Below are 22,687 nucleotides of genomic sequence, written 5' to 3' on the forward strand. Positions count from 1 at the left end.
TCCCGCGCATTTCTTAAATAGGTCACTTAAAAATAGCTTTTCTGGGGATATTTTTAGCCTTTTTGAAACTGTAAATATGCGTTTTGTTCTCATGGCTTGTTACATCAATGATGAACGCTCAATAATAATCCGACTTTCAAGTTTAATTGGCATTAAACTAACTTATTTGGACAAAGGGGAAAACGCACCTGACAGAAATACAATGCTGCATTTATCAATGCCTGCACCACATTTTAGACAAAAAAATGGCGCAGCTTGTACTAGCGGTGCAACGATGGAGAAACAGCGGAGCTCTGGGTCGACCTAGCATCTTCCGGTTTTGCTTAGTTTTGCTAGGTTCTGCTAGGCTTTGCTAAGTTTAGTTAGTTTCTGCGATGTTCCTGCTAGGCTAGGCTAGTGTTGAGAGGTGAGAATAAGTTCAGCCGAGTTTTACAAGGCCGTTCTGGTCGGTCGCCCACACTGACAGCAGTTCCCAGGGGGGGAAATGCTAGGTAGGCCCCAGCTCCGCTGTTTGTCCAAGCCTTGCATCACTAGTGCAAGCTGTACCATTCTTTTGCGTTTCAGTAGCCCAAGAAATACTACCACCTTTAAAATGGTATAATAAGGGGTGCGCGAACGTATATGCCCCTTGCGCTCATACTCGAGCAGGTGCGAAAGGCGGCTTCACCCTAACAACACCCTATTTGCGGTGGTGCACCCGTTACAGGTGGCGCAGTTTTTTTTTCTTGGTATTTTTTTGCTAACGCCACCGGAACAAGCTCAAGTTTAAACAGTTCCGCTGTTAAAAAATGTACACCTCCGCTGTTGGAAATGCACAATTGGGAACAAATGAGGAGTTTTATTTTTCGAAATGAGTCAAATCCATCTAAACAGAATTTGAGATAAAAGCGAAAGTTTGTTACCGGACCTAAATGCAACGCTGTGAAAGCTACTATATGACGTGTTATACATGTTGTTCAGGAGATGTTTACGGCCACAAGTAATTACAACTTACGCGGCTAATTTCACAATTTTAGGATGATAAGTTTGAATTTGGCTCGGACTGAATTGAGACATTCAATCACTGAAGAACGTTTATGAAAACTTCATTTAAATTGACTTTTAAGGATGGTACGATGGAGTTTTGGCGGAAAAGGCATCAAATATATGCAGCCGTACATCAGAAACACGAGAAACATGAAGAGCACGTCAGTCCTCCAGGCAGCATAGGCAGCTGTCTTCGAATTCCACCACAGCATCATTTTCTTGGGCAGGCCTGAAGACACTCACGAAATAAGCAACCTCTTCAGTACCTTACCATGAATTTCCAAAATGCTTCGCAAGAAGGCTGGCCATATCTTCTTTTTTTAAGAGCGTTTATTTTGCTACGGGACACAGATAAGGGGTATGAGTTGATGATTAGGAAAGTTGATTAGATGAACATCTTCACATTAATCAAGTGGCTCATACCCACACAGGGGGGAATTTGCCAGAGTTCGTAAGCGGTGGCTATTTAGGTAAATACTGAAATGGTAAATGTGGTAGTAAAACAAGAAAAGCGAAAATAACCAGACTTAATTCATAGCTGCGGGGGAGACGGCATAAGCTTATTTTTTCACATCTCACTTCCTTCACTTCGTATTGTGTTCCTTTTGCCGTTGACGTCTACGGACAGATATTTCCCTGGCGTCTTAATTTCCGCCACAATGCATGATAAGCGAGCTAGGAGAAGTAAACGAACTTCCGAATACAGCCCCGAAACAGTCCGATCAACCACGCCAATAGCACACTCCCATTTGGAAAATTGATTCGACTCATCTTGATCCCGACGACAGCAGAATCTGGCTCATTTTAGGTACTTAAGTACTACCTACGTACACGTTTGCCGGGCGTTATCTGACATATTTCTTGCGACCACTTTTAGGTATAGCTGCCGAGTTTTTCTTGTCACTGCAGTTTTATCTGACGTGGTTTCGGTTTGTGCATTTGGCTCATTTCGAAAAAAAAAAACGGGCCATCTCCACAACGTGAAACCTGGGAACGGGTAAAGTATGCAGCGTATACGTGTCTTCTTGGCGCCTTTACGTTTTGTCCACGGAGATGAAACTGTTCTTTTCGAAAAAAAAAAAACAGGCTTGGGGACGTCTAATACGACTTTTGACGAAGCCTAAAAATGTTATGTCTGCACCTGCAACTTCGCGCCCTTGTAATGTGAGCACGGGGTGTCTGCCTTTCAGAAACTAAGTGAAAAGATTGCGATAGAGCCATCCAGGACTCACCGGTGTCGTTGTCCCCGGCGTCGAAAAGAGCCCGCTGCTTGCACTCATGCAGGGCCTTCAGCTGGGCGAAAACACGCTCAGTGCGGGAGCCTTGCGCACTGGTGCTGCACCAGGGCAGCAGGCAAGCGAACAACAGCTGCAAGAAAGACGAAAAGAGCAAACGGTACATTTGACGTGGCGTCAAAAGTGTCTTCAAAGACGAACTCAAAAATGTCTTCAAATAAGTGTCATTAATAGGAGCTTCGAAATAAGAACCACGGAGGTCACAGACAGAGTGTGAGCAACACTATTGTTAAATTAAATCCAACAGCGTGAAACTTAACACCAATCGAACAAAGCCACGTTGTTCTTGAGAGTGTACCTTGTGCGTGAATAGGTGTTAAAAAAGGAGGAATACGGTGCCTGTGTGACATAGATGCTGGAGCTAAGGATCCCACAAAAAAAGTGCCGCAGCTTGCACCAGTGGTGAAAGGCTGGAGAAACAGCAGAGCTGGCGGCCCCTCTCCCTTCGTCGGAGACTGGGCTGTTCCACCTCACATGGATTTCCGAACTCCACGCTGAAGGTTCTCCATGACTGGCAGGCCCGGATCGTTTTGTCCGCAGCCTTTCACATCTCTCCCAAAGTGTACAGCGTTAGCACGCGCTACAACCCGCGACAACCGGCTTCGCGAACTCGGCGTCTGTGCTCCTTACTTCAGGTACGAACGCACGTGATCTGGTGAGTAGAAGAGCACACGAGAGCTCGCGCCACGAAGGCTGGGCAGAATGTTCGCGAAGGTCAAGCTAGCCGACGCCGGGCGCTCCTTACGAGGCGAAGGCTCCCGTGCACTCGGTCTTTTTTAGATGCGACTGCATCTCATTCACTCGCCTTGTCCCTGCATCCGGCGTCGTCGGCGTTGTCGTTGGCGTCCGCCTCTCCCCCAGTCTCCTCGCCGCGCGAGCTGCGCTCTCGGCCGCTCAACCCCTCTCCTCTCCGATAGGGAACACTCTCTCGCGAGGGGCATTGGATTGGATTCGATTGGATTGGCTTGGCTTGGATTGGATTAAGTGGATTGTGTTGGATTGTGTTGCGTCATAGCCTCGGCAGACGCACTGGCGCCGGCGCGTCCCCTCACCGTTATGCGCGCTATAAAACGCGGTGCCTGTGCCGCTCCGCTCCATCGTTCCAGCGCCGTTCCTCCGCTGTCCAACGCTGCAACGTGAACCCCCCATGCGTCGCATCTACACAGGGGTTCCCGCGAGGGGAGGTGGGAGTTTTCTTGGTATTTTTTCTGGTAACGCTACACGAATGCACTAAACGCTTAAACAGCTCTGCTGTTAAAATCCACTAATAGCCTGAGTCTGCTGACATGGGGGCTCTTCGATTTACACTCTCGGACTCACCGCGGACTCCCCGAGAAGCAGTCCGGCATTCGATTTTCCCATGTATTCCTACGGCTTCGGGGAATCCTTGGACTACCCGCGGACTATCCGCGGTGAGTCCGAGACTGTAAATCGAAGAGCCCTATGGTGTGAAGGCGAAAGCCAGCGATTAACAAAGACTTCCCGAATGCTGCACCGTGTTTGTGTATCTTTCTTCGCTTTCGTTTCTTAATTTTTTGATGCGCATTAATCCTACTCGTAGAGTGACCACGGTTCACGCGGCAGCTTCCCCAAAGTGAGAGGTATACTCCGCGTGCAAGTGCTCTACGCACGTGCCGCAGGGTTCACCTGTAGCGGGGCTTGCATCAGACTAATTGCTGGTCCATTCCTGCACGGTTGCGGGCTCCAAGTGGTAATGCACTCGCATCCCGCTCTAGAGAGCCGCATTCAAATCCCATACGATACAAAATGTGGTTTCATTTATTGGTTTCCTGGTGACAGCGGTGACCATTTTGGCACGGTCCGTGTTGAAGACGAGGACGACGACTAGTATACTGTCAGTTTCCGCGTTTGATGATACACGCATGGACTTTCCCTTAAAACAATCGCAACGGCGGACAACAGACGCGGCCCCCCTGCCAAGGGGCGGCGGCCCTCTCCAGTCCCCGGGAGTAGCGAGGACGCTCGACCTCTGGGAGCAGGAAGTCGAGATTAACGTATAGGCCGCGTTGGAGTAGCATGTTCCCTCCCTGCGTGGAGGAAGTGTTTACGTCTGCAGGCAACTCAATAAAGTTGTTCTCTCTCTCTCTCTCTCTCTCTCTCTCTCTCTCTCTCTCTCTCTCTCTCTCTCTCTCTCTCTCTCTCTCTCTCTCTCTCTCTCTCTCTCTCTCTCTCTCTCTCTCTCTCTCTCTCTCTCTCTCTCTCTCTCTCTCTCTCTCAGCTATCGCCTGTCGGCCTGTAAACATGGCACTTCGTACCAATATTAACGCGAAACTTTCTACATCATCCTGGTGGAGTATGTCGCGTCAAAAAACACACTGTAGGAAAGCCTTCTTTCTCTGACGGTGGTGGTTATGGTGAAGTTAAATAAACAAAACGCTTCGCGTGGTCAGAATCGAACCCGGGTGCCTTGCGTTATGAAGACGACTTATATCCTATTGCGCCATTCTGATATGGTCGAAGCAGTCTAAATTTGTAGAGGGGTAGATGCATGGGCAAAATTAGACCCAAAAAATTTTCCACCCCTCCGTCCAACGACGACGATAGTTGAACGCGAAGCTTTTGTGATGCGAAATTATATGGCGAAGGGTCAAAGTTAAAGCCTGTGCGATCAAAAGTCCAAACTGCGTGCGCGTCAGAGTCATAGCTGAATAAGTCAAAGGCCAAACCATCTGCGAGTAAAAGTCCAAACTCAAAACAAGCAATACCTCAAGAGAAAGCTTTGCGTTCAACCATCGTCGTTGTTACACAGAGGGGTGGATGATTTTTTTAGACCGCACGACTTCCGCCGTAGTATACTTACTTGCGGCTCAATGTGCGTAGCAACTGTTTCAACTATTCCTTCGTTCCAAGGAAGATTGTTCACTGGAGCAATATCTTAAGCAAGGTGAGTTGATGTCGACTTTTAAGTTGAATCTCTAGAAATTGTGTGGCTTTCTTTGTCTCTGAGTGGTTGGCCGGCTCAACTGACGTTTTTCGGCTTACTACCCAGCTTCGTGTGATCTTGGAACAGTGGGATCTTGGAATACAGCAGATGACGAAGCGGCAACGAAGAATGCACAAAGAGTGAAATGTGTTTTAGCAGTTATGATTCCGGCGGTACAGAAGATAATTTCAGTTGCCTGCGATCTGCGATTCTGTGTTCTTATTTGTGAGAAGCCCTAATCTGTAATCTACGAGAAAGAAAGATGACAAGTTTGGCAGACATGTGCGATTCTGCAACAATTACGAGAACATGCCCGGGGGGGTTCTTCTATGCGGGAAATCTTTTGCACCATATCATGGTATTTTCGAGGGCTGTCTTTTTTTAGAGTTTCCGTTTGAGGTCATGTTAGACGAATAGCGGTGTTACGAAGTCCCTCAAGGAGAAAATTCGCTCTTTTTTATTCGAAATCGTTGTAGACGATTCCGGTCAAATTTTATATATACAGGAGCAGATTTCGACTGAGTAGTGTGCGGCTTCCAGCACCGATCATGCGTTAGTACGTGTCCGTCGACACGTTCGTCCCCGATGACGAAAAGTATGAGGGTGGGGGAGAGTACGGGAACGGCGTTGTTTTATGCTGCTGTCGTCGGTCGAGAAAAGTTTTGGCGACATGCCAAACATAGGCTAAGCTCGATTCTGACGTCAACGATTACGCTGTCGTAAAAACCTCTGTATTTGCGCTTGTATGAACCATTCGAGCGACATGCGAGGGAGCATTTTGGAGTCCATACAGCCGGCAAGCCAGGCGAAAACCGAAAGACCCATTAAAAAAAAAAAATAGAGGGACACTTAGAGCTGCTCCCGTGTGAGAATGCGAAAGCTTCTCGGTGGTGTCATTCTGTAAATGCTGTAAGATTCATTACACACACTGACATGCGCGCCACAAGCGCATTGAGGAAGCGGGAGATACACTGTTATCTTTAATCTGATCCCTACTTCCCCAGAGTCAGCGCTCTCCGTGACTGGGCTGCGTTTGTCCTCTTCACGTGCGGTCACGTGCACCTGCCACGCGATATGACGTCAGCACCACCCGCACTAGGCTTTCTTATTCCGCCGCAGGCAGCTTGCTTCGTGGTAACGCATTCGGCTTCCTACACAGGAGACATCTACGCCATTGCCATACAAACTCCAACGTACCCGATTTTCATTTCAAACTTATGGATTGAGTTTTTCAAAATTATTCTCCGTACGCCCTTTGGCACAACTTCTGCCATTTTGTTTACTCTACAGAGCTGCGCCCAGAAGTTTATGTAACGTACAACACACACCGGTTTTTTGCTCAATGGGGCTTTGCAGAGTGCTTTCGCATTAAAAGATAAATTAGAAAAGAAGGTGCACACCGGAGAGCGGAGAGTCGTTCTAACAACGTCTACATGCCTCACAGGCTCTTTTAGACTCCAGAATCACTTGTCGCGAGAGCGTACTACCCCCCCTCCTCTCTTCTCCTCCCCCCCCCCCCCCCCCCCCCAAAAAAAAAAAAAAAAAATATCTGCTGCAGTTGTTGGGAGAAACAGCAATTGTAGACGTGGCCGGAATCGTGGTTTGGATATAACCAAAAAAATTAAAAAGTCTTCTAAGCTTTTGAAATGCACGACAGCTGCTTTCGACGCAAGCCACAGTTGTTTCGTACTGCGGAATCTCAACATGGCGTGCCACCTGAGCGTCGTGTGCAGCTAGCGGCTTGGACCGTTTCATACAAAATAACCTGCGGGGCGGCACATTTTTGTCAAAGCTAGAGAACTTTTTGCAGCTTCTCGAAGTAACTGCAGTAGCAATGGCAACAAGACCGCCCTGGGGCTTGCTTTCTCGCGAAGCTCGACCAATATGTTTTTGAATTCTCCGACTAGCCCAGTGCGGGACTTCGCCAAAACGTGCACTGCCTGCTGCACCTGCGTCTTAACTTAATGCCTTTGCTCTTATAACGTTGTCCGCGAACCAAGCTTCTGGAATCGAATATTGACTGAGCAAGACTCCGAGCGAGTTGAACAGCGGGAGTAGTATTTGGCATCGTGGTTCCTCCACTTTTTCTTTTTTAGACCTTAGTCTCCAGTGCCTCCAAAAACGACAACAATAAAAGCCGGAAGCGTCTAGTAGGGTTAGGTTTTAGGTAGAAGTGAGAGTGCAAGGCATGCCCACAAAACCCAAAAAACTGTGTTGTGGACATCGGCCCTATAGGATTCCAAAACTTTTCGAACACAGACAGAAACTCGCAAAAAAGTCAAGGCCACTGTCTGGGGAAACAGAAAATAACTTTGAGCGAGAAGTCAGTGGAAGTTAGTTGGTAACGATGCAAAGAGGGAGGCTGTAATCACAGGACAAGCCTGTGTAGACTGTGAAATATACGACCTTAAGGTTATGCGCGTTCATTACCACTAACTTAGAAAAAAAAAATAAACGCCTAAATTAGGCGTTCCTTCTGCGCTTCCGTAACTTACACGCCACTGATCGAAGCTCCGCGTGCTAAGAAGACGGTTTTTACATTAATCTCATTACGCCCCCTTCATAATAAGAAAGTGTGCTGACAGCGTAAAGGGCAGCCCTCTTGCATTTCCAAAGTTTGTAGGCCAAATATCGCAGGCTTTTTGCTATGTTTGATAGAGTCTGTATGGTTTATAGAGTCTTTTACGCACAGAGAGGATGAGTATGTGAGAAAAAAGAGCTTTGAGAGAGCGAAAAATGCGAGAACCAATTTTTTCCTCGAATAATTAGTTTTCTTTCTTTTTTTTTTCTCTCTGAAACCATTTGTTGCGGCGATTTGCGCACGCCCTTGTTCGTATCGGGGTCAACTTTTGCAACCTAAGCTTGACCTCGCGCCCTGCACACTGTCGTGAACTGTGCAACCCATGTTGTCTTAGACCGCGGAATGAAATCTCTTTCGTTTAAGTACCTGTTTATTTATTTAAAGAGGTCCTTCACTCCGCGGAAAAAATAGGCAACACTGGAAGCGCTCTCGTGCCCTTCCATTCAAGGTATTACTTTTCTCTGTAAACTCAGACGTGATAGGCCCCGCGGCTGCTTGCTTTTACTCACACACGTTCGTCTTGCAGTGTTTTCACTGAACCGTTACGTCAGCTCTGGGACATTTCGGGGGTCAGTGACTTTCTGCAGGAGCTGTCCCGATTACCACCGGTTTGTGGCAAAGTACTAACGCTCCGCAAAAATGTCCGGCCTCTGCCACATTAGAAAAGTGTCAGAGTATAGATCCGTGTGTATCATGATAAGTAGAGGAATATAATCTCGACTTAGAATAAACTCGAATGTAATCTCTACACAAAAATGGCCGCGTATCTGCTCCTTTCGTTGCAAATGCGGACGAAACACGATCATCTTTCGTCGACATTTGCCAAGTAAATTCCTCCCTTCGCTTTCCCGCTCACCTCTCATGCTGTTCCTACCCCGTCGAGCTCCTCCCAATTTAAATTTACCGCGTTCTACTGCTACAGGCCGGGTTCCTCCATGCCAACGCTGCCGTAAGGCGGAGACGTACGCGAATCGAGGTGCCCTTCTCCACGTGCGTTCCAAGCGGAACGTGGAACCTACCTAGTGGAACCCTTCGTAACTGTTGCCGTTGGAGTTCTTAAAATGCCGCTAGAACCTATACTGGCGCGGGCGACAGCAGGCAATGGAGTCATTTTTTCGCCTTTAGTGGATGTAGTAATCCCAAAAAACAAGCATCCATAAATTTTTATGAAGGAACACGACAAATATCACTTATGTATTGATTATTTGCCTCATATTTGCGTAATTTTCTGTTCTTGTTCAACGATATTAACAAATATGAGCATTGCCACCGGATGTAGACGTTTAGATTTGGCGGTGGGTATATAAACCTTTTTTGCAGCTTCTGTTTCACTTTGGCCTGCTGGCTAAATAGAGTCACAGACAGACAGACAGACAGACAGACAGACAGACAGACAGACAGACAGACAGACAGACAGACAGACAGACAGACAGACAGACAGACAGACAGACCAGAATTTATGCGTTTAAGTATCCCGAGGAAGAATATCGTCTTTAAAAAGTAAACAAGCCAAGCTATAAGTCACCAAGCAAGACTATCTGCCCGCGGCATTCTTTACAGTTTGTGACCCCAAATTGCTGAAATTATTGTCAACCCAATAGTGCGCTGTGCCGGTTAGCTGAAACTGAAAAGCAAACTGTTTGCATTGTTTGCGCTGTCACAACCCACGGGCGTGTAACAAACTTGAAGTGAGCTTTCCAAATTAAATTTTGGTTTTATGGGCAGATGCTAAGCCTTGGCTATCAGGCGTGCTGTAGTGGAGGGCTAAGGGTTAAGTTAGGCCAACTGGAGACATTCAACGTACGCCAAAATCTCGACAGAGAATGGACAAGCCGAGTACTTGGACCGATACCGAGGCTGAGCGTATCGCTCTTCGGGCAGGTTAACAGCGTGAACGGCGCCAAGATTAGAGGGCCGGCGTCCGTATATTCCCAAGTCCGGACCAAGGTACAGGCGCAGGGGGCTCAAAAACGGGAGCATAAAACATTAAAATAAATATGGAGGGAACTATAAAATAGAAAATGAAACAAAAATAATATAGAACAAAAAATAAGATCACCAAGAATAACCTAAAGGTGCTCCCCTGCTCGAGTGCTACGCTAGGACACGCAGTCACATCACTGAAAGGAATTGAAATTTCATTTTTTGATGAGAACAAGCAGCTTATGCTTCTGAACGAATGCTTTTCATCCTTTCTAGTCATTTTGTATAGTGCGCTCATACCCAGATTCCTTTCACAAAATTACGTGCCGTTGAGAAGCATCCTGTGTTATTCCTCCAAACCCTTATATCTTGCCCGAAACGGTCATGCGGCTCTTAATATACGACGCACGAATACTTTCTCTAATTTGCATCTATTTAGGAGGGAAAAATGGACAGCCTCAGGGCCGTTACATTTAGCAGCTTTAATAGCAAAAATGAAAATTTCCTAGTCTTCTAATTGTCGCGAAGCCACCACGACGCATATTACAAAATACCTGATCCCAGAGCCTAATATGTTTCGTTCCGGTGAGTTGATACGATATGCGGTACTAACGTTTTTTTTTTTTTCTGCGAAAATTCTCAGCTAAAGTTTTCGAAAGCTAATAAACTCGACTGCTACTCAGGCTTAGAAAAGCCGATGCTGTGAATTTGGCTTGCAAACACGGCGGAATGACCCCTTTTCGACTTCAGGAACAAACGTGCTGTGTGCGTTTAAAGTGGGCGAGGATAAGCTGAAAGCACGCGCGCACAAATGAAGAACAACAATAAACCTAAATTTTTACTCAAGTTACTTATTACATATAGGAGGTACCGCCGACACTATCTGACATCGGAGCTTCCTGCTTTAATTCGTTTTCATTATACATCTGCTAGCGTTTATGCCTCAAAACACGTCAATACAGTCGGAATTCTTAAAGGCACAAAAAAGGAAGAAACGCCCGGGCCCGTATAAGAAGCTAGAATAAGGAAGTGACGCGTAGGAGAAGTCTTTGTGAGCCCCACCCATCAGGCTCAGGAGCAAGCTTTAGTTATTCCTTCAACAGACCCCGTAACACTATCGATAAGCGGGTTCACTCTTTCCTTCGCGTCTGGAACCACTGCGAAAGCTGTAGTTATCGCCAGCACGGAGCGGCACTGCGTGATTTGGTCGTCGCACCAGATACGCCTTGCGTTTCTGCTTTGTTTTTGTGGCTTTCTTTTAAAAGTTGCTATCGAAAAGCGTTCTATGCTGCACGAAACTTGCGCTAAATAGACATAAACAGACGAAGGAAGACGGACTGCGCATCGTCCGTCTTCCTTCGTCTGTTTATGTCTATTTAGCGCAAGTTTCGTGATACATAATGCACCAACTAGCCCAACAGCACATTATACTGTTCTATGCTGCAACTGAAGGAAAACCGGCCAACAGCCGCTACATGGCCTTACTGGCGTAATTGGAGCCGCCGAAGAACGTCAATACCGGGAAAGAGAGAAAAATCTGTTGAGCGAGTTTACGAGCTATCTGATCGGCATAGAGCAGTAATTTTTGGCTGAGGTACTTTGCAACCCCCTAATTTAAGTTCTAGATGTATTGGGTGACTACGTTCCGCAAGCATTTTACGATTTCATAAAAAGCTGAAAAAAGTGTGTCAGGGTCCCTTTAAGGTTTTTTCTTAATAAACCACAGTGTTCAGTCGTAATAAGACACGCACATCCGCAAAGCTCGCGCTGTTTTAATTGGGTCCTGAGAACATTGAGAAAGGAATCCAGTTGACGGTACCCTTACCAATACGGGAGATGCCCGGTGCTCCCTGGCCACAACCATGGACTGCATTCGCAAACCTGCGTAAAGGAAAGAACAAAAGCTTGATCAGTTCACTGAAAAGCAACGATGTGCTTTAGACATTGCAAAGCGCTGCAGTATTTAAACGTACGTCTTTCGTTGCTTGTAACGCGATCACATACGAACGTCTACGCTGCTTTGTAGTTTTTTTTTTTGTAAGGTGACCTACGCCCTAACTACATAGTGCGATTATCCTTTGGCGATTCGGTGGAGGGGATCCCCGCATTTACGAAATGCCTTCTACGTTGCTCACGAACCTTTCAGTTTCGGCGTATTTTGAAAACCAGTTGTTTGCTGACCTGGTTACGTTAGGAGCCTAGTTATGAGCCTTCCGGGCGACACAATGACGTTCACTTATAGCTGTGCTGCCGGTCTGGCCAGTCTACGCCGCAACGGCGGCGTTCTGCACAAACAATTTGGCCGTCCCAAATATTTGGCTCCGAAAATTGTTCGCTCCGCCGCATGACCAACGCCAAAGAACCTAATTCCACGATAAATTCTCAACATTTAGTATGGGATTTGTAAGATTTATTTACCCGTATTCCCAAAGAAATTTTAGCTTCGTTACTTTTTACCCGCGACATTAGAATTCATCCCTTTCACACGGAAGGGTAAAAAAAAAAGGAAACGTTACCACAGTATAAACAGCCTTAACAAAATACCACTTGGATTGCTCTCACACTTGGCAAGCACGAGTACTTTGCAGAAAGTTTTATGTTTGAGAGAGGAAACAGACAAGATGGTGTCCCCTATAGAGCCATGCTACGGGAAATGGCGAAAATGTATGCCGGAACAGGAGTTACAATTTCTAATAAAAGAGTTCCCCTTAACTCTCAAGTTCGACGGCAATTTACACACGCCACGTATCATCTCAGCGCACAATGAAGCCGAAGTAATTGAAAGCGCGATATGCAAGATTTTTTGGAAAAATATTGTACTTAACTAAAAGCTTTAAGGACGACTAAGCTTTCGTGAATTCTGAATGCGAAACCATAATGTCACATTGCCCTTAACAGATACGCCGGTATTGTAGGAACCCCCATCCACCTCGGAACCAGGAGGAGCAGAACCGGCCGCAGCGCCGGCAAGAAATGTTGCGGTGGGCCGTGAACCACGGAAAGCGCACTGGTTTGCTGGTGATTGCTGCGGCGTTGGACGAGTCAGAAGCGTTGTGCTAAACTCGCCGCGGCGCGTGCTGGAATACCCTATTCCGCCATGTCACCCTTTTTTCATTTTTTTTTTGCTTTCCCCCCGGTTATTGTGACTGAGAGCAGTGCCCTTGTTAGGCCTATACTACGTTTAAGGCTCGGGGACTCAAGCATTAGGCCCAACGCAGAGCCAAGCGATGTCAGACTCGTTGTACGTCACGATGCGAGTACCAGTTGGGACGTTGGGCCTCACAACGTAATGTTGCGCCTAACGTCACGCCCGCTTCAACCGATGCGCCCCTGAGAGTCAAATCGAAGGCCGCACTCTTTTTATTTGTGTTACGATCGTAGCCACATGACGCGTCACCGCCAATGAAGACGTCAGGCGACCGCATACCCGCGTCCGCTGCCATTGAGCGCTCTCCTTTCCTCGTGTTCTTTTATGTAAGGCACACGCTATGAACGCGTCGGAGCCAATGAAAATTAAGGAGCCTGCTACATACGCTGTACGATGCCGACGCCGGGATTTCCGCACAAGGACCGAATGGCTGCTTTCGACTAATACGGAATTTGAGGCAGAGATTGGGGGTAGGGAAGAGAAATTATGCCTATGATTTTATGTATGGGTGATTTGGTACCTCTGAATTAGTTTTAGATGCAGAGCATCTGATTCACTCGCCTTGTCCCTCCGCGTCGTCGTCGTTGTTGGCGTTGTCCACCCCTCTGCCATTCTCCTCGCCGCGCGAGCTGCGCTCTCCGCCGCTCACCCCCTCTCCTCTCCGATAACGAACACTCTCGCGCGAGGGGCATTGGATTTGATTGGATTGGATTGGATTGGATTGGCTTGGCTTGGCTTGGCTTGGCTTAGATTCGGTTGGATTGGATTGGATTAAAGTGGATTGTGTTGGATTGTGTTGCGTCATAGCCGCGGCACACGCGCTGGGGCCGGCGCATGTGCAGTACTCTCTCTTCCGCGGTTTCCTCTCCTTCGGGCGCGCTGCGCATATAACCGGTGTGTCCTTCTCCGGCGAAGCAACATCCACGCTTGGCTCAAACACCTAGAGTCCACGCCGCTTTACAAGTACGCCAACGTCGTCATCGACTGGGACCGGCTTACGCAGTCCCCTCAACGTTATGCGCGCTATAAAACGCGTTCCCTTCGCCCCTCCGCCTATGCGTCGCATCTACACAGGGGTTCCCGCGTTACGTTGTCTTAAAATGTTACGTTGTCTTAAAATGTTACGTTAAAATGTTACGTTGTCTTAAAAGCTTAAAAGCATTCAGACGTAAAAGGCGCGCAGTACTTAAGGCTGCGCTTTCGTCTTTTTTATATACAGAACGCTCCGTATCTTGCTGCATCCGCAGGAAACTAATGACTGGTACCCATGCGAGTTTGATTTGAAGGTGCGCACGTCCTTTGCGTTAAAAAATCTGTTAAAGGGGTCAGCAGACAAAACGCAACTTTGCCTAATTTGAAGGAACGAGGCTTCAGTACCCCATCCAGCTCCATTCCAGCCGGGAAAAGGCGTCTTTTAACCGAAAAGACGCAGATTGTTTAGTTGCTTCCGGAACTACAGGAGGCACCCCACCGGGCGTGCGCCCACCCATCAGCGCCTGAAGCTAGTCTCGATAAAGTTTTTCACTCACTTGCGCTACAGTGACGTGTTGTGGGCAGGAGCGACGTCATATGGGCCAGCGCCAAAAAATATACAGCTTTGCTGTAAAGTTATCGTGTCTTTGAAGCACGATGCTTTCTAGCGCGAGGCGTTGGAAAACAAGCGTCCCGCTGTTTTAGTACCGTGACTACACGAAACGACAACGACGACAAGAGACGCCGATAGCCCGAGCCCCTAAGGGGCTTCGCTCCTCTAAACCGCCAGGACCACAAAGCTTATTATACACATGAGGTACAGGTGTAGCTGTGAGAAAAATTGTTTCGCGGAACCCAAACAACACGACCCTGAAAATCGCAGTGCATTGTGATTGTCTGAGGACTTCTGTATCTTATTATGCTGGAAGAGTGCAATGCGGCAGTTCTCATGTTTATGCGTGCGCGCGGTCACATGCCAGGCAGTTCGGTTGAATAAAACGTTGTGGTTAGTGCTACGTAATAAATTTCAACGGAATCAGAAGACAAGGAGGTACATGTATAGAAAGTCACATCGTTCGCCCTACAGTAAAATTTGTCTCAACTTCCTCTGGCTTCCGGGCATATTACAACAGGTCATTTTGCGGTTCTATATGCATCCCCAGCTGGACAGTAATGTTGGCAAGAACTTCCAACTCAACACGCCAATTGTTTCACGCACTTAGTAACAGCTTACGTACAAAATTTGAACGGAACAAAGTATCCAGCTCTGGAAGGAAGCATCGTGCTTTCCTTCCACCGGGAAACAACAAACAAGCTTGCGAACTCCACCGCGCCTCTAAAGGAACGCTTCTGGTCTTCTACAGGCTGGCGGTGGGAAAGTGCCCAAAAATAACTCGCACCCAAGGACACGCGGGGAGGGGCAAGCAAATACGAAATTCTCGCGCGTACACTTAATTGCTCTGGGAGAGCTAGAACAGAGTCTCCTAAATAAACCGCCGTGAACAACTTCCCGACTGCGAGATATGAAGCGGAGGGCGAAAGTGCGACTCCAGCGGTGCCCGTCTGCGCCGTTCCTTGTCTTTGTCCGTTAGAGTGGCAGCGGACATTTTAAGGCAAAAGACTTAAGTGCTCCATTCTGCGAAGCACTATCGTTGCTATTGTTGTTGCTTTTGTCGCCAAGAAAATGGCCGCCGCCGTAAAGAGTAAATACACAAAAAACATTTGTCGCCTGACGAGATTTGAGATTTGAACCCGCATCTCCCCAGTAGCATCTCAACGCGCCACTACTGTGCTATCTCCTTTTTTTAGCGTGAGCTAGACTGGCCGAGGTAGAGCAGTTCGCGTGGCTCCTGGAGAGCCGTGCTCCGCATGCTCGAGGAGCAGTGACGTCACACGGCGAACAGAACGTTGCTCGCCGCCCGGCGTCTCTCACACTTCAATAAAGCTTGGTGTTGGGCTAGTTGGTATCTAGACACAACGGAACATACAGCGCTGAACTTAACAAGACGACCACAGCATCTTCCGTTTCGTGTGTACTTTTTTTTCCTTTTATGCTGTGGTCGTCGTGTTAAGTTCAGTGCTATATGTTCCATTATGTCTCTCACACACCCCACGTGCCCAGCGTCTTCGCCGACCTCCGTTCCGCACGCGGCGGCCCGGTCCACTTGACGATCATGCGAGGGGTAGCCGGGTGTGGAACCGATGGCTCGTGCGTCGCGGCAACACCGGCGTGCGCCTGTGGAACCACCTTAGCTCTTGGGCGATTGGTGACGAACTTGATAAATATACATGTGTCACATAATGCGTATACCGTGTGTGTGTGTCCTTGAAGCAGCAGTAAGCATGATAATCAAGCTAACCCTAGACAACCAGGAAAGCTGAGAATAACCAGGTGAACCTTAGCTCACGCTACGTATATCCTGGCATAGCCGAGCTAAGCCACTGATAATTTTTGTATTGCACGAGAGAATATGCTCAGACATGGCAATACGAGGACACTGCATAGTGAAGCAAACAAGAAAATACATTGAAGTTGGAGAAAACATAAATGCATCAGAATTCAGGCAAGCACACCCAGGCGTTCAAAAGAGAGAGCCACTCAGATGGTTGGGCGAAAGAATTATACGCACTATGTAGTACACATGCCACAGTCTGTCGGAAATTTGACTTAGTAGGTCTAGGTGTCTCAGCACGCCTATCAGACAAGCGACATAGCCACAGACTGTACAAAACAATTATAACAAACACGTCGTAAAGTGGCTCACCAGGATAGCCAAATGACAAAAATCGGATTGAGAAAGACGTGATACCCACATTTGTTCTGAGCGTTCGCTGCGAAATGCCCCTGAAAAAAAGGCAGCATCTCTGCAATCTACAATACCGTGAAAAAAAAAAAAAAAGTTCCTGCGATTTTGCAGCCGCCCCATTCCATAGGGGCGATTTCCCGTGCAAGCCGGGTGAACTTCCCAAGCGTTGTAGTCCCACACAAGGGCCGAGCGCCAGGCCGGGGAGTCGCTTGTACCTATTTTACCGGTAGGTGCCCGGCGCCACCAAGGAACACGAATTCACATGGTGCCTTCCACAGCCACGATGGACGCTCAACTCGCAACCGCCTGTGGCAGGACAAGCCGCCAGACTCTTTCACCCCCGGCAATGGCGCAACGCGGCATGATGGCCGGGGGCCCCGCCAGATGGACAAGGGTCAGGGGCCCCTCGATAGGGTAAAGGCAGCTTTCCAGACGTGAAATCCCCTTTCAAGGGTCCGCACTCGACCAGGGACGCCTGTACCCATTAAAGAAACCGGTGGGTGTCCGGCGGTACCAGGATTCGAACCCTGGACCTCCCGCATACGAGGCGAGTGCTGTACCTTTGAGCCAACGCCGACTAGGCCCCGCCGACACCGGCGGGGCCTAGTCCCGAGGACGTCGTGAACGTGGGTGGGATGTGGAGGCTCTGCGCATCCCGACCTCCCACTCCCTGCTGGCCTCAAATAAAGTCTTTCTCTCTCTCTCTCTCTACCGTGATCAATTGTCTCTAGTCGAGAACAGAGGCGGCAATCTGTCGACCAAGCTGTGCAGAGACCCCGGTTTTTCACCCAAGTTTTAACAGGGAGCTTACAAGTATGTAGTTTAAAGCAAAATATTTTAACGCCTGGCGGAACACACAGTTTGCAGTTTGCACACTCTATTGAGGACGTCCTGGTATGGACAGTGGAGGTACGAGACGCGATATAAAAGTTTTTGAAAAATCCCAGGAACTAGGCCATCGGAAATAGACTCGCACAAAGCATTAAATATGTACTCAGGGCTAAACCGAGCCTGTAAGAAACGAAAGGTGTTCAGCACTTCTTTAAAGGAGAAAACCCTGCGGACTTCGGACGCTCATTGCAGCGGTAGAACAGAAGCTGCTGTTGTCGTTGTTGCTGTTCCTTTGTGCGTGGCACATACCCATTTAAGGGATTGGCCAGGAAGTTGGAAATTTCAGGGCTAATCTGCGAGGTTCGCAAAATTCACACAATTATGAATTAGAAACGTAAAATTGGTAGAAAACTGCGTATCGCCTGGCACCTGAACGTGATGGTACGTGTGTAGAACAGGTACACACCAGCCAGGCAGAAAACTGATTCTAGCAAAGTTGTCGCGTATATATGCCAGTCTGCTTGCAGACGTAATTCGCGCAGTAATAGGGAGGTACGAAAGCGAAGAAAGAGGCGGAAACACCGTATGACAGGAAAGAAGCCGCGCAACATAATCAGCGCCAAAATACGAAGAAACGAAAGCGTATAAAGAGACGAAAATAGGATGTCAAAGTTAAAAAGTGTTTCATAAGTATTTCCAGCCTTTCACCTTCAAAGCACGCAAGTAGACGTTATTGCGTGTGTAATGTGCGCATTGTGTCATTTAATAGTGCGTTAAGGCATTCATTTCGAGAAAAATATTCAAGAATGTGTCGGCAAAAAAAAAAAAAAAAAAAAATCTCTGGGTTCACCTTTGAAAAACGCTTCAAGTTACAAAAGAAGGTACGGCTGGTTCAAAGAAGAAAATGGGTTGACGAAGAAATTCTTCAAAAAATCGCGCTTGAAATTTCAATTTGTTTGAAAACATTAAAGAAAGTTGCTAAAATTTTCTTTTGGAGATTTGTCCTTGCATAAAGTGTACGTCTAATTTGAGATGAAAATCTCGTAGAAATACGCTCAATGCAAATGTGCTGCGTCGCCTAAGATAAAATAAACGTTTTCAGTTTCGCGCTAGCCGTTTTCCCAAGTTAACAAAGACGCAACAGTTCCAGGCAAAAAAAAACAAAAAGGACAGAAGAAGGGTGTCGGCGTGACCGTGCCAGGCCCAAAAAACAACAAAGAAAGTGCTCGTTTTCATTCGGGATGTCAATCCCGTTGTTTGCTCTCCTGACAGGGCTTCCCCCTTTCCGCCCCTCTTTTCATCCTCTCTCTCTCACCCCAACCCACTGTCACACGCGCTAGCTGCAGCACGCAAACCCCAACGTGATTTAGAAGGCGTCCACGCAGCAAAATCGATGTGATCCAACGTATCAACGCGGGGGAAACGACAGCATCCAAAGCAATTGATCGACAGCCGCCCCGCTCAATCGCCGGTGACAGAGAAATTAAGGGCTACACACACCACCTACACGCCTGTCACCGCGCTGGAATTACAATAGCGCCCCGTGCACGTGCTGAAGCGCCAAAAATTAGTACCCGAAGAGACGGCCACCGGCGGGCAAGTTGCTAGGCGTTTCGACCGTAGGAAGTCAAGGCAGACTGTTTGGGCGAAAAAGCAAACAAAAGTGCGGCCCCGGGCACGCACACTTCGCGTGCTGGTGTGCTCAGGGCTTAAATTAGACACAGTGGTGTTTAGTACAGTACTGGGGAACATAGATCTCTTGTAATTGCTGAAGCCGCGCAACGAAGTCAGTTAGCGCCACAGTGCGTGCCTTTCCAAAAATTACTTGAGAAAAGAATGCATGGTGAAAATGGAAATAATGGGCCAAGTAAAGTCCGTAACATGAAATGTCGCACTCGTGTCGGAGAGAAGAAGGATGCGATAAGGATAAAATTAAAGCCGTTCCATTTAGTGTGAAAGCTGTCGGAAGTGCAGAGCAGTGATTCGCTATTGGCGGTGAGCGCGAACACAGGCGGCGCTGCGAAGCCCGCCTCCGTGACGTCAGCTTAGGGATTCTCGCATTTGTCGTCTGCTTCACTCAGGATCGCTCTCCCTGCTGTTTCTTTGCGCTCGGTCAACGTCTGATGCTTGTCCGTACCAGAATTGGCGTGTGGGTAACTTTTTATCATAATAATAGGCTTAAAATCACATACAATAACTCATGGTGTCAATTAAAGTATAGTTTTGGATACCGCTACGGGAGAAACATTGCCGGCGCCACCCCATTCCTTGCGAAGCCGGTCCTGAGCGGAGCGCGAAGAGTCGAAGCTAGGCGTCAGCTTCTCAAGTAAGCATTCGAACAAAAGGAACAGTCAGCTGCTAATAACCGACAATAGCGAAAATGGAAGACCAAAACAAATTCTAGGCCTTCAGGGCTGTTGGCTTTGGCAGAAGGCATTACGATTCCCAGTAATCATATGTAAGGTAAAACAGTCTTTGCAACCTTGCCGAACGCTCGAACGTGTTTTGTCACATCACTTTACGTTGTCAAGGCATGAAAATTTGCCGACATGCACTATAGACTGCAAAAACTGTAGGTTGAGTTCCAAATAACCCAGTGTGTATATAAGCGCGTGCTGATTCTATACCAGGCATCTAACCAGTATGGAGGTTTATTGAGTAAAACGAGTCACGTCTTAGTTAAATTTATAGTAACACATATATGTTTGTTAAGACCTGGAGGGATATTTCGGAACATTTTGCACAGCCATATCTTCCCGATATTCGGATATGCGTTATAGGAAAACTGCACTCAAGAGGAGGAGGAGGAGTAAGGGGAGGCGGGGGAAAACTTTATTTAACAATTAAATCGATCTGGTAAGTGGGACGGGTCCTCAGTCCAGGACAAGAGAGTAAAAGTAATTTTCTTCAAATCATAGAACGCCATCCCGAGTAGAATAGGATTTGTTCTTCGCGCCTGGAAGGATTGAAAAGCAATAAAGAGCTACTTGGAATTCTTTTTCGGTTTCGATTCTTGTAATATATGCAGGTATACTATTTATTACGTTAGTTAGCGAGTATATCATGCCTTCAAAACTGTAATCATGTCATCATTGTTCGAGTTGAGAGTCAGTTCGTTATGATAACGATATAATTGCGATAGAAATTCGGAGCACAAAAGCCGCCTTCGAGTACTGTGGACCACGTCGTTTAGGGTGCGATCGCGGGGGCGTAGCACAAACCTTCTCATTGTATTTGCATGTGAATAAACAAAGCACGTTGCGGATATGCACCTTCTTGCACGCAGCCGTAGTGAAAGCCAATTTGTGAAGAAGGGAATGTATGACATACAACATGAAGGAAGTATCCACACGACCTTTGTGAGCCTCCCAAACATCCCGAAACCTGCTAATAAGAAGTTCGTGACGGCGCAGAAAAATTAATGCGTTGGGCAGAAAAAAAGCAAGAAACATGAATCTAATACAAGACAACAACGAAAGAAACAGAACAAAGCCGCTTTATTTCCTGCTGTGCGATGCGCGTGTAGAGGCCGCTGCTTGGTACGTAGCATTAAACTGTTGAGTCTTCATAGGAGCATCTCAAAAATACTGCAGGGAAGCCTACGCATTTTGAATACTTATCGAGAAGCTCTGATCGCTGATCCTCGCGAATAAGCAAGAAAGGACGAGTTACACACGATCTTCTGGCCGATACTCTGAAGAAAGATGTTCTCTATCTCTTCGTGTGTTGCAAACTTGTGGGGGATACAGCTTCAAATTATTCAGATGCGTCAGAAGCTGGCAAAATAACTTAGTCGCTAGAAATACGCTTTTTAACGCACTACAGCAACGAAGCGGGTGATTTCTATCCCAGGCACTGCTGCCCCTCACAAGCGGAGTGTAGCAGACGACAGCGGCGCGAGTCCCTAAGCCGACGTCAGAGCCAGGGGGCGCCACTCAAACATCTCACCGCCAATAATGGGCTGTAGTGCCGATATCCGCTCACTGCTACCACCCAATACAAAGCAAATTTCCCGCCTTCACAGTGCTTGCGCGCCACCTGCTGAAACTGCGCCAGCGGGAGTTCTGTTCTTTTTGTTCTTGCTTTTCCTCCCGCACGTGCCGACGTTGCACTGCCATTTTTTCGCTTATAAACCACTCCAACGAGCGTTCCCAACTATATGGACGCGGGCGCAGCCGGTTAGTTACGTATATTTTGCCTCAAATGTACCTACAGTTTTCTTTGCGCTTAACAACGGGGAGATGTACGACAAGCTGCAGCGGTTCACGAGTTCAGAATGCTTAAGGCTATATAACCCGCTTGGCTTTCGAAGCATCTGGGTTACGCCGCGACGGTGGAACGCCGTGTGGTTCTACTTGGGTCCAGCGAGCGATCTACGACAAGGCGAGCCCCTAAAGTGCTCTGAACTTAAAATGTTTGCTTGGTATTACTGAATCACTTGCCACTGCTTTTGTGCCCCGAAGCCGTTATGATGCTGGTCACGACGGAGCGGGCTCCGTCCCAACTGCGGCGCGTGTCTTTTGATGGAGGCGAAAAACTGAAAGGCCCCTGTGCGAAATATTTTGGCGCCAGTTAAAGATCCATTGTCCTCTCCTACTTCGCTCCTCACAATCCAGGCGTACCTTCGGCGCGTACAAACGCCACTTTTATTTCCTTGGAAATTTTACAGAACATTCTCTGGGTCCGCGGGACAACGTCAGTGTCATTAAAAGCAAGCACGGGCACCTCACGTATGGCGTGAGAACGCGTGAGCATCACTTATTGCTGCGTTACTCGCCGACTTATATCGTGGAGTTCAGAGCCGTTCAGTTTCGAGCTGCTGAGTTTTGTGCTGCTCAGTTTATCTTAGCTGAGTGTATGATGTCGCGACACTCGAAAGACAAAAATGTGACCGTGTTTTGATCCTCCCATCAGCCTTTTTCCCTTGCTTTTTCTCTTCATCATTGTGACTTGGAGCCTTGGCCTGTCGCCCTTGTTAGTCCTATATTCGGGCTTAAAGGAGCCATGAAGACAAAATACAAGTTGGGTTCATTAGAAAGACTGTTTAGTCCCGATAACAATGATACCAATATCATCGCAATCTTCGAACAAGTAACGGAGATACTAAAGAAAACGTGTGAAGCAGTCGCGACCCCCTAGCCAATTTCCCGCAACTTTTCT

At 47.6% G+C, this 22,687-nt stretch overlaps 1 protein-coding gene across 4 annotated transcripts in view; it reads right to left on the minus strand.

Moving 5' to 3' along the window:
- LOC144169444 (calcitonin gene-related peptide type 1 receptor-like) overlaps positions 1-22,687 on the minus strand; it is a 99,750-nt gene that overhangs the window by 27,272 nt on the left and 49,791 nt on the right. For all 4 annotated transcript variants that reach the window (XM_077698605.1, XM_077698603.1, XM_077698606.1 and 1 more), the window contains exons 3-4: positions 11,595-11,650; positions 2,259-2,394 (exon numbers count right to left, since the gene is read on the minus strand). In XM_077698605.1, the coding sequence (XP_077554731.1) occupies positions 2,259-2,394; positions 11,595-11,642 (184 nt within the window). In that variant the 5' untranslated portion in view covers positions 11,643-11,650. The remainder of the gene's footprint in view (positions 1-2,258; positions 2,395-11,594; positions 11,651-22,687) is intronic.

Source organism: Haemaphysalis longicornis, unplaced genomic scaffold (assembly GCF_048455015.1).
Source record: "Haemaphysalis longicornis isolate Haplotype H1 unplaced genomic scaffold, Haemaphysalis longicornis Haplotype H1 scaffold_2, whole genome shotgun sequence".
Taxonomy (NCBI): Eukaryota; Metazoa; Arthropoda; class Arachnida; order Ixodida; family Ixodidae; genus Haemaphysalis; species Haemaphysalis longicornis.